Below are 20,806 nucleotides of genomic sequence, written 5' to 3' on the forward strand. Positions count from 1 at the left end.
AACATTTAAAAAATGACTTGTATGTACTTGATATCTCTAATCAATCCACGGCGACATTGTTAAAGCAGAGTCCCAGCACAAAACGAAACTAAAACGCCCTGGGCATACCGTTTCGTGCTTCTTATTAGTTGCTCAAAAGTAATTTGACCGTATGAAATGCATAATATAAACCTAGAAACATATACGTGAGCAGTATTTACGTACTGTAGTATCGGTGTTAAGACATACCTCTCAAATACTGTAAATCAAGTTAAGAATATCTCAAGACCGATTCTGGTCATAATGAAACCATGTTTCGTGTATGTTTTCTTTAAAGTACAGTGCCTTGCGAAAGTATTCGGCCCCCTTGAACTTTTCAACCTTTTGCCACATTTCAGGCTTCAAACATAAAGATATAAAATTTTTATTTTATGTGAAGAATCACCAACAAGTGGGACACAATTGTGAAGTGGAACGAAATCTATTGGATTTTTGAAACTTTTTTAACTAATAAAAAAATGAAAAGTGGGGCGTGCAAAATTATTCGGCCCCTTTACTTTCAGTGCAGCAAACTCACTCCAGAAGTTCAGCGAGGATCTCTGAATGATCCAATGTTGTCCTAAATGACTGATGGTGATAAATAGAATCCACCTGTGTGTAATCAAGTCTCTGTATAAATGCACCTGCTCTGTGATAGTCTCAAGGTTCTGTTGAAAGCGCAGAGAGCATCATGAAGACCAAGGAACACACCAGGCAGGTCCGTAATACTGTTGTGGAGAAGTTTAAAGCCGGATTTGGATACAAAAAGATTTCCCAAGCTTCAAACATCCCAAGGAGCACTGTGCAAGCGATCATCTTGAAATGGAAGGAGTATCAGACCACTGCAAATCTACCAAGACCTGGCCGTCCCTCTAAACTTTCAGCTCAGACAAGGAGAAGACTGATCAGAGATGCAGCCAAGAGGCCCATGATCACTCTGGATGAACTGCAGAGAACTACAGCTGAGGTGGGAGAGTCTGTCCATAGGACAACAATCAGTCTTACACTGCACAAATCTGGCCTTTATGGAAGAGTGGCAAGAAGAAAGCCATTTCTCAAAGATATCCATAAAAAGTCTCGTCTAAAGTTTGCCACAAGCCACCTGGGAGACACCCCAAACATGTGGAAGAAGGTGCTCTGGTCTGGTCATTTATATCAAAATTATTTAAGAAATAAAAACAATTTTGGCCACAATGCAAAACGATATGTTTGGCGTAAAAGCAACACAGCTCATCACCCTCAACACACCATCCCCACTGTCAAACATGGTGGTGGCAGCATCATGGTTTGGGCCTGCTTTTCTTCAGCAGGGACAGGGAAGATGGTTAAAATTGAGGGGAAGATGGATGCAGCCAAATACAGGACCATTCTGGATGAAAACCTGTTGGAGTCTGCAAAAGACCTGAAACTGGGACGGAGATTTATCTTCCAACAAGACAATGATCCCAAACATACAGCAAAATCTACAAAGGAATGGTTCACAAATAAACGTATCCAGGTGTTTGAATGGCCAAGTCAAAGTCCAGACCTGAATCCAATCGAGAATCTGTGGAAAGAGCTGAAAACTTCTGTTCACAAACGCTCTCCATCCAACCTCACTGAGCTCGAGCTGTTTTGCAAGGAAGAATGGGCAAGAATTTCAGTCTCTCGATGTGCAAAACTGATAGAGACATACCCCAAGCGACTTGCAGCTGTAATCGCAGCAAAAGGTGGCTCTACAAAGTATTAACGCAAGGGGGCCGAATAATTTTGCACGCTCCACTTTTCATTTTTTTATTAGTTAAAAAAGTTTCAAAAATCCAATAGATTTCGTTCCACTTCACAATTGTGTCCCACTTGTTGGTGATTCTCCACATAAAATAAAAAATTTATATCTTTATGTTTGAAGCCTGAAATGTGGCAAAAGGTTGAAAAGTTCAAGGGGGCCGAATACTTTCGCAAGGCACTGTACCTAGACCAGCCATATACTGTATGTTTATGTTCCAAAATTAATATCGTTTATGGCCTTCACACGCGTTGCAGTATGCTCCTATTCTTTTTATGCTCAGCTACTAAGATTTCCCTTCAGTGGTAAAATTCAATATGAATATTCAATACTTAAACGGGCACAGTTAAGACATTAAATATACATATACATATTGTATACAGTACAGTTTTCATACGGTAATATGTTTATGTTCCTAAATCAATCTCTTTTATGAGCATGTGAAAGGCATGGTGAATCGATTCTCAAAAATTACTGTACTTTGCATGATTGGAAACAAATGCGTGATTGCAAAATGCTGTGGTGTTACTTTTACAAAGACGGTCAATGAAAAAAAGAATGTTGACCAGGGCAATACTTTGAGTTTACACTTACAGCTTGTCCAAGGTCATTCATTATTAATACTATTAGTAATATCTTTGTTAAAGACTTTGATGGCCACAGTTCAAACATGAGAGGTTGAGCTTTATTAGCTCCACCTTGCGGAAATTCCGGATACTATTGCGGATACTATTATTTTGCTTGTCGTATTAAAGGAGAATTTACGTTAACTAGCGGTATTTACCGGTAACTCGCGGTATTTACCGGTGTAGCGGCGAGGCTTATTAATAAGAAAGAATTAAGTGTTCTGAGCTTTCCCAAAGAGGCCCCATCTCTGTTCATCTCTGTGGTGCAGCCACAGAGAAACTATTCATGCAGGCTGATTTAAGGTTTCCTCTGATAAGGGACAGCTCCCAAAGGGGGATGCACTTAGCTAAGCCTGGCTATCATGATCAATGGTCATCCATTGGCACCTATCTGTTTAGGGAGTGCCAGATGGACATCTGGACTGCATTCCTAAGTGTCAGGAGTGACTCATATCTCACCTTGATCAACCAATCAGGGACTGGTAGGGCGGAGTAACCCACGTGGGACTCTGATGCCCATGGAACTTTCAGCCAATCAATGAGCTGAAGTTCCTCCAGGTAAAAACAGGCAACACAGAGAGCCTGAGAGATTCAGTGAGATTCAGTAAGATTCGGTGGAGTATTCTGTGGACAATTCTAAAGGGAATTCAAAGGAGAATTCCAGGGCAGGATGGCCCAGGAGCAGAAGGCTCCCAAGGGCAGGACATTCTCGCAGCGCGCCTCCTGACCATCCTGAGACTCAGCCCGGACAACCACGGAACGGCCAGTGTGTCCGAGTACCAGAACTTTCCTTTGTTCTAAGAGTCTAGAGTGGAGGTTGCCAGAGAGTAACCAGAGGATCCACCCGAGGTTAGCAACAGCAGCAGGCCTCATGAACAGGTCGGAACTGTGGACAGCTGAATCACTATTCAGAACTAGCTCTTCATCAGGAACGAACCGGTCCTCTTCCTGACTTGCTGGGACCCACAGTCATCTTTTCTCCTGTGCGCAAACTTTGCTAGTTAAAGCCAACACTAACTAGCCAATCAGTGAGCATCAGCAGCGCACCGTCGCAAACCGCACAGCACAGCCTGGCACCTAGCCAGAGAGCGCGGATTGGACAGCAACAGCCTGCAACTGTTTCTTTGTGCCCGCAGGAGATCTGAATCCCCAGAGATTGGATGAGTATTCAACTTCAATGCATTACAGCTCGAGAATTCAATTGTTATCCCAACCAGTTGATATCAATTTAATTCCTAAGAGTTATGTACTTGTTTTGAGTATCTAATGTAGAAGTTGTAACCAAGTTCATTTACGAAACGGTCTTAATGAATGATATACTGAACGTATGTCCTCTTGATATGTGTAACACTTTGTAACTGATTGAATATATATCTTTTTGTATTCTGATAACCCTCTCGATAAGATCTGTTAGTTTTACATGCATATTCTATGTATTAATAAATGTATCCTCGTGTATTAGTACCTGTGTGTGTGCGTTGTTTGAGTTATGTCGCATGGTTGGATTCTAAAGCCATCAAAAGAATCAATTTTGTGATTTACTGCTACGATTAATAATTGTCCCAGTAAATGCCCAAACCCTACAGAACTGGTGCCTTCAGAGAGCTACACTACATTCACATTTTGGCTATGGCAACGTTACATATTTGGCGTCCCTCGGCCGGCTATGATTACACCGGTAACTTGCGTACCGGAAAATAATGCGGAATCGCCCGCGCATTTTGAATGGCTGCATCTGTAAACTAACCCTTTACACAAAAGTTCACACAAATACACAAGTGAACTACAAATTCAAATAAGGAAAAAACTGGAGTAGACACAAGGAACAGGGTACAAAAGAACACAGAGGTTGATATAACACGTTTGGGCAAGGTAATGGTGAAATAAAGGATAAACACAAACAAACGAAAGAACAAGGAGACGAACACAAACCAACAAAGCTGAAGCAAAACAAAGCGAAATCAAAGCCGAGCCGAGCAGAACCAAAGTCAAGCAAAAGGGCACTTCATTCCGACAACCTCCAAGTTATATACTGAACAATCTGAGTTCTGATTGGTCGAGAGTTAACTGAAGATGACGTAATACGGAAACAATGGTGTAATGATAGACCAATGGGGGAGGGAGAACAATCAAAGTCAGGAAGTGAGGAACATAGCAACAAAAACACACATGGACCACACACTGGGACGTAACAACATTAAACATAATCTGCTAATTATTTGCCCAGTCTTAAATTATGCCTAGATCTTTTAAAATGTTTTTTGCATCTTTTACAGTGATTGCTATTTCTCCTAATCTGGTTACATTGAATATAATCTAACGTCTTTTTTTCCCCTCATGCAACAGCTTCCATGGTACAAATAAAATGGTTTCCAGTGCCGATGATGTCATTTCAGTTTTAACTCTGGAAAGCTTGGATTTGCCACCCGGAAGCAATATCCAGCATTTATCTTTGGACTGCTAATTTACAGCTTCATTATTTCCTGTAATTCTGTTATCCTTTAGACAATTGCTCTAAAGAAATGTCTTCATAAACCAATATACTTGCTGCTTTTCAATCTACCAATTAGTGATCTAATGGATGCAACAGCTTTTTATCCCTAAATTAATTATAGATATTTTGTCAGGGACGAGATCAATAACTTATCCAGCCTGTGTCATACAAGCTTTGCTCATGTATCTCTATGGAGGAGGATCATTGCTTATACTGACTGCCATGTGATAGGTATATTGCAATCTGCTGCCCTTAAAGGTACAATACAATCATGACAAACAGTAACCCAATCAAATGATTGTTCTGCAACAATCCATCTCTTATGGGATTAGTTTGTGAGAACAGAATCATAAATAATTATTCCGGGATGTTTGTGACAGCTGTATTACAAGGAATGTCATTGCTTGTAGTTATGTTTACATTAATTCAAATCCTTGCAACGTGCGATGAACACGCACTCTGGTGCAAAGAGTAAGGCCATTTAGACTTGTGCTACTCATTTGGTAGTCTTTATAGTTTTAGAACTCACATCTCTTATCACTATACTTTCATAGACAATAGGTTTAAGAACGCCTTGATCCGTCTAAGAAAACAATCGGAGTGGTCATTTTTGTGTTTCCCCCTATACTGTACATAATCCTGTCCTATATGGTCTCAAAACTAAAGAAACAATAATCATTAATCTATTCAATAAAAAAGTATCCTCATTTTACGAAATTGAAATTTGTCTAGAATAGAGTGTGAGTCAATTGTTGATATAAATGTTTAAACTACAATAAAATGCTTTCTGGTGATGACACTGTGTCTAAACTAATTGTGCTTCCTCAGTGCTTTCTGCACGATTTCTGCTTTACACTTCACATTGTCAAACAAAACCTTGCAAGCTATCCTCTGTTCCTCTGAATCACACTATTTGATGATTTTCCTGACATGAGACAATCCATTTGTAATTTTGTTTTATTGGAGCTGTATTATAATATACAATATTCTAAATATATACGTCTCTAACAATATACCACTAGTAAGCATGACATAGATTTTACTGTAAATAAGCTAAAGGAATATAATTGTAATTTTATGGCTGATTGGAAACGTACATCAAGCCTGTCACTCTTTCGGCTCCACAATAACATTCAAGGGGTCAGTGTCAGGAACATTATTTTCACTGAGGTCACTGCAGGAAGGTTACTGACAAAATCCAGGCTCACATTAATGGTGTCTGAACTTTAGAGCTCACTTTGAACTTGAAGTGACTTTTCTGAAAGCATCAGTCGGGAGCTTTTGGGTAAAGAGAAAAAAAACTTGCTTGGTCAATACTACCAATGTAGTGTAATACTAAATGGAAATGTTCTGGTACGAATCTGAAACTAGGGATTTCAAAAACTCCCTAAATATTTTACCTGGGATTTTATGTATATATAGATAGATTTTGTGAAATCCCCAGCTTCATCGTTTACAGTATCTTCAACATAAGGTCTATAATCTGGCCATTTACAGAAATCCACTTTCCTTCAGGTTTTTTTTATACACATAGGGATAGGGTTATGGAAGTCTGGAACAAATTCTGCAATCACACTGTTGAATTTGATAGTCCTGATTCTTTTAAGAAATTATTGGATGAAATTTAGTTTGCTTCTAAAAAACTCATTGGTCAGAATTAATTCCTCCAGCTATCAGCTATCAGAATGAATTCCTCACAAAAAAAAACGCAGTCAGTAGCCATACCACCTTGCAACTCACAACTGGCAACCCACTGAAGCTAAGCAGGTGTGAGCCTAGTCAGTACCTGGCTGAGAGACCTCTGGGGAAAAACTATGGTAGCCCTACAGTTCACAATAATTCTTTACACTTATACAGTATAGTGTTTTTCTGGACACTCCAACCAAAGCTCTTTACTGGTAATGGGGACACCCCTCCACCACCACCTATGTGCAACCTGGATGATGCAACGGCAGTTATAGTGCTCCAGTACGTTCACCAAACACCAGCTATCAGTGGGGAGGAGAACAAAGTGATGAAACCAATTCATAGATGGGGATTATTAGGAGGCCATGAATGGTAAAGGCCAATGGGAATTTTGGCCAGGATGCAAGGGTAACACCCCTACTCTTTTCGAGAAACACCTTGAGATTTTTAATGACCACAGAGAGTCAAGACCTCACTTTTACATCTCATCTGAAGAACGGCGCCTTTTTACAGTATAGTGTCCCCATTACTATACTGGGGCATTAGGACCAAAACAGACTGATGATGAGCCCCAAGATGAGTGTCCCCTACTCACTCCACTAACACCTCTTCTAGCAACAACCTTAGCTTTCCCATGAGGTCTCCCATTTAGGCACTGGCCAAGCTCACACCTGCGTAGCTTCTGTGGGCTGCCAGTTGTGAGTTACAGGGTGATACAGCTACTGGTAATTGTTAATGTATGGATATCGGTAAATATTACTTCACAGAACGTCAGAAATAGTCTTTATATGTGCTGTTAAATAAAATTAGATGGTGAATTATATTCCTTTTTTATTTATCAGTTCAGATTTGCTGATGGTTAAGCGATATAGTTAAGCAAAGCTAACCAGGTGCTACACAAAAAACTTTCTCTTCCATATTCAGAATAACAGCATCGTGTACAGAAAATGTCTCATGAGTGTTTGTGAACCATGTTATTGGTGCACCTCCTTCATGGATATTTATAAATTGCTGTCATTGTCATTTTCATGGTCTGTACGAACAATAACAATTGCTCACAACAGGACGTCAGTAAATTAATTTAAGGATGCATTTACTTCTGGAACTGAATTTAGGACAATAAACAAGGAAGTAAGCAACATGGCTAGATGTATATACTTTTGTAAGGATAGAGTATAATTGTCTATTACTTTTTTAACTTATAGTCTATATGGACATCAAATAATGATGGAATAGCATTTTGTTAAAAATAAAAAAAGCATCTTGTTCTGTTTTTAAGTGTACACTCATTCTGTACAATAGAAATTTAGTAGCCAAATACATGCTACAATGAATAATTAGTGCATTTTAGTTCTGTGTGCACTGCATTCAAAAACGTTATTTAGAGGCTTGGCTAATAAAAATGGATGAATGGATTTCCTTGCATTTTTAAGTCCGTGCTTGTTATCAGAGAAAATAAATATGTTGCAATTAACAAAACCAATGTAATTAAAGTACAGCAATTAACAAAATGTGGTAATTCCTGTTTTGAAGGCCAGTAGCACTTGTTTTTATCAAGGTCTGGAACAAAGCTGGGGACAACAGTGTCAATCAAGGTAAGTTCTTGCTATTCTAAAGGAACACATCTGTGTCTGAGCTAAGACTATAACAATACAAACAATCAGCTATACATCTTTTACAAAATACTTTATTTGTTATATGTACATGGAACCAATTTAGAATATTATTTTATTTTTTCATTATAAGACAATTACAAATCTGGAAAGTTGTAACTTTCTGTGGAAAGACTTGAAAACTGCTGTCCCTCAGTGACTGTCCATCTTGAGAGAGCTTAAACAAGTACCCTTATCGTACCCTGAGAAGTCTTCTTTCTGAACATTCAGGTTTTTTAATGAAATGTTCATTTAAAAAAAAGTGTATGCATCATTATTTTTACTACCTAAAAGACACCACAGGAAGGAGCAGAAAATGTGATATTAGTACTAAGAAATAAGAATTGAACATGAAAAATTGTTTTAATGTTTTGGGAGTTCAGTTTTTCCAACTGTACTGTTTAGAAACCCTAGATTTTTTCAAAATAGCCGTCTCCTGATTTTCTTGCTTTAATGTACAATATGTTTTAATTCTTCCATCTGACCTTTCTTTTCCAGCTTCTTGAAGAACACATTTGAAAGGGGGTAGATACTCATGGATAACATCTCTTACAACAGCTCATCTATGTTACTCCTGGAAAGATTAAATATACCTCCAACTAGTGTCTATCTAGTATTTTTTCTGGGAATGTTAATTTATGGCATCATTGTTTTCTGTAATTCCATTGTCCTTTTCACAATTGCTCTGCAGAAGAATCTATATCAACCCATGTATCTGCTGCTTTTCAATCTACCCATTAATGATTTAATTGGGGCCACTGCCTTTCTTCCTCAATTAATGAAAGAAATTTTGCTTGATTCCAGATCAATAAGTTACCCAGCCTGTGTCACCCAGGCTTTCTTTGTACACCTTTATGCTGTAGGCTCTCTGCTGATACTTACAGCAATGGCATATGATAGGTATGTTGCTATATGCTGCCCTTTAAGGTACAGTTCAATCATGACAAATACCCATTTAATGAAAATCATTGCACTGCTCTGGGTAGTGAATTTCATTTTGATAGTTGTGCTTTTCTCCTTGGTTCTGCGGTTGCCTCGATGTCGATCACTAATATCTAATATTTACTGTGATAATCCCTCTCTTGTGGCACTTGTGTGCTCTGACACCAGCATAAATAACATCTATGGGATGTTTTTGACAGCTGTGCTGCAAGCTCTGGCTTTAGGATCAGTTCTCTACACATACATGCAGATACTTTATACATGTCTGAGAAACAAGCACTCGGATGCAAGGAGCAAAGCTGTTCAAACTTGCACACCACATTTAGTTTCATTCATCACTTTAGAAATTACATCTTTTTACAGAATTCTTTCATATCGTTTTGAGAAGACACCCTCATATATATCGAAAGTTGTTGGGGTCTTAGTTGTAACATTTCCCCCAACCCTGAACCCAATTATATATGGTCTGAAAATAAAAGAGATCAGAACAAGAATACCATTGATTTTCAGACGAAAGGTGGCACACATCTAAAAAAAAGTGCTGGATTGAACAATAATCTAAAAAACTTTGGAGACTTAGGAAACATGTTTTATCTTTTATCGGACATCAGCTCAAATGCATTTTGAAACACTATTCAAAACCTCTCAGTTTGCGCTTGGTTGCATTCATTTGCAGACACTGTTCTTACAGAAGGAAATGATGCTCGGTTGAATTTAGCTGATTATATAATTGAGACAGTATAAAACCTTCTTTTACATTTCTTCTTTTGTGCTTTTAAATGCATTTGATTCCATGAGTTCCTGTATTTATACAGTATATTTATCAATAACATCTTTGTACTAGATAGCACTAAGTTGCAAATATTTAAATTTTGAATTTTTAAAGCCCATTGGTGTTATTTCAGTACATAAAAGTCTTTAAATTCAAGTCTTTGAAGCTCAATATAATAATAGATTTTTAGGAGACACCATCCCAGTGGGCAAAAGACGTATAATATATGTCTATTAAACGCATACCTTAGACGTCTAAATGTGGTCCGCAATTCGTCTAGAATGAAATTCTAATATACGTCTATTGTTATACGTCAATTATACGTCTATGATTAGATGTTTATTATACGTAAATGGTTGAAATTCTATTATACGGATAAATTTAGAAGACTATTATACATATATCGTAGGAGTTCCGGATAACTTTAGAGGACTATTATACGTATATGGTTAGAGGTCTATTATACGGATAACTTTAGAGGTCTATTATACGTATATGGGTAGAGGTCTATTATACATCAAAGATTTTTACAGGTGTAGAAACTAGTAAATCAACCCAATGATTTGGTTTAGAAATTTATTCTTAAAATACACATTCACACCTGAAAAATATGTATTTCAAATTATACATTGTATACAATCAATCAACAATCAACATATGGGCAATAATCATAAAAAACACAACTAGTCTTAAACTTCAGCTACAAATTCTGGTAACATGGCAATATACAGTATAGTAATGACAAAAACAAAATAATTACATTAACACACTAACTCAAAACTACATTTTGATTCAAATATACATTTTAAAATGTACAACTTCTATATTTCCAAGAAAAAAAAATATTACAATGGAAGTTAAGACGATTTTTGTCCACTATTTGCAAACCCTGTCTAATTGTCCTAACAGTTAGAACCAAAAACCTATTATTTTCAGTGTCCAGATCTCCTGGCCCCCTGCCTTGCATATGCATTCTTCAAGTAACACATTGCGTGCTCCTTTATTTCTTTTTCTGTTGATGTAGGGTGGGACTTCAGCACCGCAGCTAGGAGAAAATTATATAATATTACTTCCCAAATAAATTATGATTAATATCTTCTTTAGTATAATCTAAAAAATGAACGGTTTACTAAGCTCAAAGCTGAAATAAATGTATAAAATTTGACTTGCATCATAGCAGTTGAGCAATAAAGTCTGTCATAAAGAGTACCCAGTTTGAAAGTACAACATAGAATAAGAATAGAGAAACGGCAAAATGATTTTGTGTCATCTTCCCCATTCACACTATTTTTATGTGCCATTTTTTGCTTATTCACGTACTATTTTAATAAAAATAATATTAAGAAAGATCTGTATGTATTCAGATAGTATTATTATTATTCATACTTACTCGTCAAAAGAGGATTGCTGAGATATTTGCCGATAAATACTTCTACGTTTGAAAAACGTGTCCAAAATGGTGACCAACGAATACTAGCAATGCATTGTGGTATATAACCGGAAAATATGCTGGGTTAGATATTTTCTCAACGTATGCGTTTATTAATGTTGTCGATATTATGGTTGAAATTTAACATTGATAATACATTGCGGCTATGTGCCCCCTGCTATGTGCTGATGTGCAATTTTAACGCATGCAGTTAATAAGGATCGGTCACTGTTGTATGGTATTATATATAATGACATTATGGAATAGGATGGGGACAGGCCTGGCATCACGGGGGGAGGGAGGAGAGTCGCCCCTTCAGTTTTGGGCAAAAAGATTTACCTAACTTAATTTGCGCCCTAAAAAAATAGTTGTACTTTGTCAATGGTCAGACAACACTAAATGACACTAACAGTCACTCAGACTGTTTGATGTGCAGGAGGGCTATCCGTCCAGGAACTGCACATATCAGTGTCGTTATTGAGTGTCAACATTATGATCCTGTTTGCTCAGGTGGACCGATTCCTTGCAGTAGTTTATCATTATACTTAAAATTGTTATATAACTAGGACTAGTTATAGCAGTCTGTGCTTTCTGTTGGTTTTACAAAAATGTTTTCTTAACGATTCAGAATCTCCATGTAGCTGCAAAAATGAACGCTTATGGTACTTTTCGCTCCAGGCAATACAAACCACGAGAGTGACGAAAAATGTGAAACTGAACTTCAACGCAAATACCAGATTGCTAGTCGTTATCTTCTATCATGAAGCACTAATCAATGGCATAGCTGCGAGATGTCATTTGGGTAGCTGCACCGAACAGCTCCGTTTCAACCGAAATATCATCCCCCCTCAGAATTTCAGACACCCCCCTACAGATTTTTCCCCGGGCACCGTGCACTGATGGGGGACGGGGTGTCCAGGAAATGGTATCAACTTTTCTCAAGAAAATAAAAATAGAAACTCTATAGGCACTCAAACATTTTACTGTTTTTTTCAGGCAGGTGGCAAGACCCCCTCCGCAAAACCCTTGTATGCCAAGCTGTGTGCACTGATTCGTCGAAAATACGTATATTCATGGCGAAAATACGGCTATACGTATATATACGTCGCCGCGACGTATAATCAACGTCGAATTGCAACCGTAAAATCGACGACATTAATAAACGCATATATAACGTCGAAAACACATCTAACACAGTGCCTGAGGCTTTTTACTGTATGTAACTAGGAGTATACGGCACTCTGCACAGTGTACGAAGTAAATTACGCCACTCTGCACAGTGTACGAAGTAAATTATTTTCGCAGTCATTAATTTATTCTATTTATTACTATATTTATTATACACGTGTAAATTAATGACTGCGAAAATAATTTACTTCGTACACTGTGCAGAGTGCCGTATACTCCTAGTTGCGGCAAACACGATACATACAGTAAAAAGCCTCCGGCACTGTGTTAGATGTGTTTTCGACGTTATATATGCGTTTATAATGTCGTCGATTTTAAGGTTGCAATTCGACGTTGATTATACGTCGCGGCGACGTATATATATGTATAGCCGTATTTTCGCCGTGAATATACGTATATTCGACGAATCAATGCCCACTGGGATGGAAGAGCTATTTTTTTTTATTTTCAGTTTTAAACATAGACCACCATGTAACAACATGTTGTTGTAACAAACAAATAAGTTCTGGACCCCGAGATGAAGTTGAACAAGTGAGTTTTATTGCATTCATGGAATAATATATTCGGAATTGTTCAGAGAATTGTTTATATAACAAACTTCAGCTGTTTCTGACCTAATTGTTACCATGGTAATGGGTTGAGTTCACCTGTGTTCGGACATTCTCCAGACCTTGAACACTTTGAATGGCTGATCTCATTTTCCCATAGTTAGTCTCTAGCTCGACTTGGAATCTTTTATCAGTTAACCCTCTTCCCTGCCATAACTCAAAAGTGCTGAAGCATGGAATGTTTTGTACCAGAAGAAGTCTTTGTACAGAAAGAAATCAGTTAACCCTTTTTACACATCTTATATCTTTCTTCAATGTGAAGCAGATTTGTGGGTTGTACAGTACAATGATATAGAAGATTTCACTTGTATTTTAAGTTAAATCATTTTGTCATAATTTTATTGTTACTTATTAACTAACAATAAAAATGCTTTCATGCACTGCAATCTTTTACTTTGTAAATTATTTTAAATACAGGCTGAATAGTAAAGGATAAATAAAAACATTTTTCCTTTCTTTTATTCATTTGGTGGTTTTCATTACACGAAGGAATCTAGCCCAGGCAATATGAAATTTTTGAAAATGTTACACAGTATTCAACAGATTTGTCCTATGAAAATTCACTGGGTGAAACAGAAAAAACATTTTAAGATATTTTTGAAAATATAATTGCAACAGAATCACATTAGACTATAATCCCTTGTAAGAGCTGTAGAGGTTGTAGTGTGCCATAAAGCTTAATGAGTCAATGTTTGGGTAGCTCAGAAGAGAATGTCTGCTACTACTCACTCTCCCCACTGCAGAGCAGCAGTAGCTGCTGTGAGGTGACATGCAATGAAACCATTAGTGATTCTCAATTCAGAGAGTAAAGAATTACAAATGCAAATAATTGTTTAAAATGTTCTAATCATCTTTATACACGTTTTCTCTAGGTGCTGTGGTTTCCTCCCAGCTTCCAAAGGCATATTGGACAGGTTAATTAGTATCTTTAATTTGTCCTCGTGTGCTTGAATGTGTGTGTGTAACCTGTGAAGCACTAATTTACTGTACAGGGTGTTGTTCCAGTGTACCCTGTATGTTTGTGTGGTGGGTTCCAGTTTGCCAGGACCCACACCAGGAGAAAGAACAGTACTGTATCTGACCTGGAGTGAGCACCTTTCAACCACTCAGTTATATGGGGCAAAATTATTATTAAATGCAAATGCTGTCTGTATGGTATAATGAGAAAATGAACCAGGGATCTCACAAAATCCCTAAATATTTAAGCAGGAATTTAGTGTATTTAGCAAAATATTGAGGGATTTGGTGAAGTTCTTGAGTTTCATATTCTCACTTTAAGATATGAAGTCTCTACACTTTCAGAGTGTACTTCTACTTTTTTCCACAAATGGTTATGGGAGTCTGGAAAAGGCTACCAAAGGATATTCGCTGAATGTGATGCTCTGTCATCTTTCAAAAATCATGGTTTTGGAAAGACTGATAAAAAGAGGCCTTTTGAAATCTTCAATTCCTGATCAAGCAGGGAAGGTGAGAAACACACATAAAACATTATATGCTACAGCACTTCATCTCCATTGGTGTTAAAGGAGTTGGTATTGGTTCAGTTCATGCTTGTGGCATTGTCAGTCCTAACTTTGTATTCAGAGCTTTACAAGCATCACATAATACAGCATCATGAGTGAAATAAAAATGTTTGATCTTGGCCTAAATGTAAACCATGGCTTGCTTTGTGAAAGTTTGTTGGGTTCAGTAAAAAAAAAAATTCCAGTCCAAATTTAATATTACAAACATTTTAAACTATTTAAAAAATGTGTGTGAAATATGTATATTTTGGAATAAAATGAATGATTGAAGGGAAAAAGAGAGCTTCATATAAAAAATAAAAATATTATTTGAATCTAAGGTGTAGAAAAAATATATACTGTAGCAACTGCTGTTTCCTTGCCTGACATTTGGCAGGGAGTCACCTTGGGGGTCAGGCTGTACTATCTTCAGGAGGGGGTCTGGGAGACCTGAACATTGTCTAAGGCAACCAAGTGACGCTGAAGGAAATGTAGTAAACTACATGGGTTCATGCCAGAACTGATCAGCAGCTAAAAAGACTGTCCTGTGCACCTTTTCTTTGTTTTTAAGTTAATGGTTTGGTTTGGGAATGTTCCTTTCTGTACAGAGCCTAAAGGCAGATTGCAAGCTTTTTGAAGCCAGAGGGAGAGGGCTCGCTGTCGTTTCCATGAGTCTGAAGCACCTTCACCGAGAGGTGCAGCTGCCCAAGTATGAAGGCTCAATGTCCTCTAAGGTGTTCAGCTGAGCTCAGCTGTCGGAGTAGACAGGGTAGTGAGAGTGATCTGGATCTCCTGAGTGTAAATGAAGCATAAAACACCATTGGGCAGAGAGCACAGAGCAATTGAGCGAGACCGAAGGGGTGCTGCATTTGCTAATAGGAAAGAAAGTGTGTGTGCTAACAGTGCTGTGGGGGAGAAATTGACAAAAGACTGCCTTTGTGTCTGGGAGAGGGCACTGTAACCCTTCTGGGGGTGGGCAGTCCAGTCCCCCCCCACCTTCAAGACAGAGGGAGCATCCACATGCTGATGCCAACAGATAGGAGGGAATACGTCTCAGTCAGGGGGGATTTCACGGTTACTGAGAAGGCCATGGAAAATCTTTGGTGATGCTGGCGGTCAGGCCCCAGTTGAGGATAGCAGTGGCAAGTTAAAGAGTTTCTGTGTGGTTTGCAACTAGGAGTGAGGACTGATGTCATACCAGCCTGGTGCAACACCATATTGACACAGGGACTGCTGTACCCATCTGCCTACCCCTCCAACATTTACTGATTGCCAAGTGGCAGGCTGCAGAAGATATACTGTAATCAACAACATGGCATTGAGAAACCCGCAAACAGCCCGTGATTCTTCAGTGCATTGCTCCAGGTTCTTTGTGGACTACTGGGACTTTAATCAGGCGACTAGGAAGGATTCTAGACAGACCTACCCAATTCCTAGAATTGATGAGGTCAGACCACATTGGGGGATCCCACTGGTTCAGTTCTTTGGACCTCCGCAGTGCACTTGCTGTTAGCCAGTGGAGCTGACTCTGGAGGACCAGCCAAAGACTGGGTTCTCCCAGGGGAGGGGGCTGCCAGTTCTGGGTCATACTCGTTGGTCTCGACAAAGCCCTAGCAAGCCTGTGGCTGGTGTTCAGGTGTAGCCGGGAGGCTGAAGCTGAATCCAAAGAAGTTTAGCCTCCTGCAGACTGAGACTCTATTTCTGGAACATACAGTGAGTCACTGGGGGGTCTCCACTAACCAAGAGAAGACGAGAGCGGTGATGACCTGGCTGCACCCCAGCACAGTGAAGGGGCTTTAAGGGGGTTCTAGACCTGGTGTTCTATTATTTCAAGCTTGTTTAGAGGTTTGCAGACTTGGCTGCCCTGCTGCACCAGCTTATGAGTAAGAGGATCCCCTTCAGGTCATTGGAAGTGTCCAAGGAGGCCTTGAGAGCCCTCAGGCAAGCTCTCACCTAGTCCCCAGTCCTGGTCTATCCCTTACTGACCAGCCCCTAGTGCTAGATACAGACACGAGTGATGTGGGCACTAGGGCAGTGCTGGCTCAAGAGGGACCTGAGGCAGAGTAGGTCATCACCTACATCAGGGGTGTAACATTTAGGATGGGTTTGGATGCAGTTGGGTTTCTGTGATGGATTTAGGAAGCGCGACAGCAAAAGTTTGTGCAAATGTGATTTCTTGTGAAGTTCACAGTTAACAATAACACGACACGACTGAACCAATTGCACGAATATGGGAAAATGGGTAATACAGAAGAAAATACACAAGCAAGGAATAAGGTAACAAATGAGCACAAGCAAGGTAAAAAAGGAAAGTAACAAGTGTGGGAAAGGTAATACAAGCATAAACAAACAAAAATTAATGAGGCAAAAACAAAAAGCAAAAGCACAAGCAATGAGCATTCTAAGTTGAACCGGAGCAAACGGAGTCAAAACTCCTTCAGGTTTCTGAACTTTGAGGACTGGTTCCTGATTGGCTGGGATTTGATGATGATGATGATGTCACAACTGCAGTGATGGTGTAGTGATGGACCAATGGGGTGGGGGTACCTGAATACAGGAAGCAGAAAAAAAAAAAACACGGACACACACTGGGACGCAACACCATAGAAATAAATAATTTTCTGAGGAGTATTTGTAATTATTGTTTAGCCTCCTTTGGTAGTTAATTATAACTATATATAATTCTCATACACCTCTTTTTAATTCCCTAAAGATGTGACGTATGGTCTTTATGAGAAATTAAATACATCTGCTGAGACTCAACAGATCTTAAGCCGCTTAATCTTCAAACGAAGCTTCATCTGGCAATGAATTTAATGAAACCATAAACGGTGAAGTAAGTAATATACAAACAATCCAAATACGTTAACACTTTGTTTATGGGTAATTCAAGTACTGTTAGATTAAATTTTGATTACTAAAATACAAAAGAACAAAAAAAGCAATTTTTACAGATAAGGTTAAAAAGCATGCTCCATTTTTCCATAGACATCCACAAGGAATATCATACTGTTTATGTTTATACTGTTTACTAAAATAGTTACCTGCAGCAATAAATGTATTTTTGCTCTGTAGTCACACAGTTACAAACAAACTTGCTTAACAAAAGCAGTTGAAAACAGGCTGTTTTCTAATTTAATGCTTTTAAACATGTCATCAGAGAACATGCATGTGTTGGAATTAACAGTTCCTGATTTTGAATTCCAGTAGCTCTTGTTGTTATCAAGGCCTGCAGTAAAGCTGGGAAAAAATACCTTCAATACAGGTATGTGCTTGCATTCCTATAGACTTGCTATACAGTTTCTTTTTAGCTGTCTGCTTCTTTAACTTGAAGCAAAAATACAGGATGCTGCCAAGTCTATGACAACAAAAAATTCAATGTTGTTGAGCAAACAACACTGTATGAGAGGCCAGAGAAGTCAAGATTTACAACTGCTCTTACGCATTCAAGGTATATGAGAATATTTTAGAATGTATTCACATATTACAAAAACAAAGATGTTGTGGAAAATGGGCTGATCATATCCTTAGACATTAAGTAGCCCTGACAAGATTATTTTATTACTTATGATACTTTTATCCTTGTTTTCCTTATTTTTTGTATTTTCTTACTCAAAATATGACATAAAATCAATAGAAAAAGATCTGAGTGCTTACATATATAATATTTATGAAAAATAAATGTACGCTTCAAAATTAAATTCAGACTTCTTGCCTTCCTTCCCAGCTTCTACAAAAAATATTCCTGCAACTATATTCACATGGATAACATCTCCTTCAACAGCTCATCTATGTTGTCCCTGGAAAAATTAAATATTCCTCCCAATGTTGTCTATCCAGCATTTTTTCTGGGATTGCTAAATTATTGCATCATTGTTTTGTGTAATTCAATCATCCTTCTCACAATTGCACGGGATAAAAATCTGTATCAACCTATGTACATCCTGTTTTTCAATATGCCTGTCAATGATCTAATTGGGGCCACTGCCTTCCTTCCTCAATTAATGAAAGAAATTTTGCTTGATTCCAGGTCAATAAGTTACCCGGCCTGTGTCACCCAGGCTTTCTTTGTTCACCTTTATGCTGTAGGCTCTGTGTTGATACTGACAGCAATGGCATATGATAGGTATGTTGCAATATGCTTACCTTTAATGTACAATTCTATCATGACTAATTCTTACTTAATGAAAATGATCATACTGCTTTGGTCTGTGGATTTTATTCTGATAACCGTTCTTTTGTCCTTGGTTGTGCGGTTGCCTCGATGTCGATCACTAATATCTAATATTTACTGTGATAATCCTTCTCTTGTTGCACTTGTCTGCTCTGACACCAGCATAAATAACATCTATGGGCTGTTTTTGACAGCTGTGGTGCAAGCTCTGGCTTTAGGCTCAGTTCTCTACACATACATGCAGATACTTTACACATGTCTGAGGAACAAGCACTCGGATGCGAGGAGCAAAGCTGTTCAAACTTGCACCACACATTTAGTTTCATTTGTCATTTTAGAAATTACATCTTTTTACAAAATACTTTCCTATCGTTTTGAGAAGACACCCTCATATATATCAAAGGTTGTTGGGGTCTTAGTTTTAACATTTCCCCCAACACTGAACCCAATTATATATGGCCTGAAAATAAAAGAGATCAGGACAAGAATACCATTGATTTTCAGACGAAAGGTGGCACACATCTAAAAACTATTTGCTGGACTGAGAAATAATCTTAAAAACTTTGGAGACCGATAAACATGCCGCTTTTATCTTTCATCTTTTATACGTTTTAATGCATTTTGAAACACTGTTCACATTCTGCATGGTTGCATTCATTTACAGACTGTTCTTACAGAAGAAAAGAACTGCATGGTAACTGCATACCTACAGTATATGGTGACAGCACAGTCAAACGTTTTCTGAAATACAAAACATGTTTAATTAGCATCCTTCTCTTTTGTGCTTGCCAATGTATTTTAGACCATGTCTGCCATACATATACTGTACATACTGTAGGAAAAGTAATTGGTTTATTCCATGCTGAAAAGAGAAGAAAAAAACAACTTTAGGCCATGGAGCCTTCTTTAGGTGACCGGAAGAAGGCTCCACGGCAGAAACATTGTGTTTTCTTTTCAGCATGGAATAAACCTATTGCTTCTTCCTTTGCAGCCTTTGCATGCTGACGCAGCTACCCACCTGAACTGCATATACAGTATGTACATTATATGTATACATATATTTGCCACTGGTGTCTTTGTACAAGATAGCACTACATTGCTAATATTGGTCTTAAATTTTAATTTTTTATAGGCCATTGGTGATAAATCATTACATAAAGGGATTACAATTGAAGTCTTTGAAGTTTAATATGAGAATACATTTTTAGAAAATGGAAAAGCTGTTTTTTCTTCTATTATTATTTTCAGATTTAAAGGTAGGCGGCCCAGCTGATTACCTGTGAATAGATACAGTTTACATATTTTAAAGTAAGTACAGTAAAAAACAAACAAAAATATTAGAAATCCATTGAAGAACAAGACAACACTTAACTGTTTTTTAAATAAAGGAGGATTGTTTACAGTAATTGCTCCTCTTTGAAATAGATCATCAAAACTTATTTATGGGAACTGCACCTTCCAGGAAGAGTTAACAGTGTTTAAAAATATTGACAAAAGAAAAATCTATTAAACATGTTTACAACCATGCTGGATTGTATCTTTGTCCAATTTAATATTCTTAAAAATTAAAGATAAAACATATTTGTGGGTAATAAAATGATATGGAAGATTTCACTTTTTTGTTCTTTTTTAATTATTGTGTCATTGTTTTATTGCAATTTATTAACTTACAATAAAATGATGTTTTTATGCACTGCAGTCTTTAATTTTGCAAGGTATTTAAATGTCAGGCTGAATAAAAATATTTTTCGCTTCCTTTATTCTTAAGGTGTTTTTCACTATGCAAAGAAGTCTAACAAGCCCAGGCAATCCTACATTTTTAAAATGTTACACAGCATGTTTATAGGGGCTCATCCCATGAAAAGCCACTTGTAAAAGATTAACATCACTTCAATCCTAACATTTTAAGATTTATTTGAAAATATATTGTACTTGCACTAGAATCACAAT

At 37.8% G+C, this 20,806-nt stretch overlaps 2 protein-coding genes and 1 pseudogene across 2 annotated transcripts; all 3 read left to right on the forward strand.

Moving 5' to 3' along the window:
* The first annotated feature begins 4,482 nt into the window (after nt 1-4,482).
* On the forward strand, nt 4,483-5,457 carry LOC148636270 (olfactory receptor 10H2-like; annotated as a pseudogene).
* Nucleotides 5,458-8,776: 3,319 nt separating this feature from the next.
* LOC148636271 (olfactory receptor 52B2-like) lies at nt 8,777-9,758 on the forward strand. Its single transcript, XM_088623523.1, has one exon. It carries the CDS (start codon nt 8,777-8,779, stop codon nt 9,713-9,715), a length of 939 nt encoding a protein of 312 aa, XP_088479649.1. The 3' UTR covers nt 9,716-9,758.
* An 8,685-nt stretch (nt 9,759-18,443) lies between these two features.
* On the forward strand, nt 18,444-19,382 carry LOC148636272 (olfactory receptor 52B2-like). Its single transcript, XM_088623521.1, has one exon. It carries the CDS (start codon nt 18,444-18,446, stop codon nt 19,380-19,382), a length of 939 nt encoding a protein of 312 aa, XP_088479647.1.
* The last annotated feature ends 1,424 nt before the right edge of the window (nt 19,383-20,806 follow it).

Source organism: Lepisosteus platostomus, unplaced genomic scaffold, assembly GCF_059453375.1.
Source record: "Lepisosteus platostomus isolate fLepPlt1 unplaced genomic scaffold, fLepPlt1.hap1 Scaffold_184_H1, whole genome shotgun sequence".
Classification (NCBI taxonomy): Eukaryota; Metazoa; Chordata; class Actinopteri; order Semionotiformes; family Lepisosteidae; genus Lepisosteus; species Lepisosteus platostomus.

Coding starts and splice junctions, on each gene's coding strand:
- LOC148636271 (XM_088623523.1), top strand. CDS start 8,777: ATGGATAACATCTCTTACAACAGCTCATCTATGTTACTCCTGGAAAGA.
- LOC148636272 (XM_088623521.1), top strand. CDS start 18,444: ATGGATAACATCTCCTTCAACAGCTCATCTATGTTGTCCCTGGAAAAA.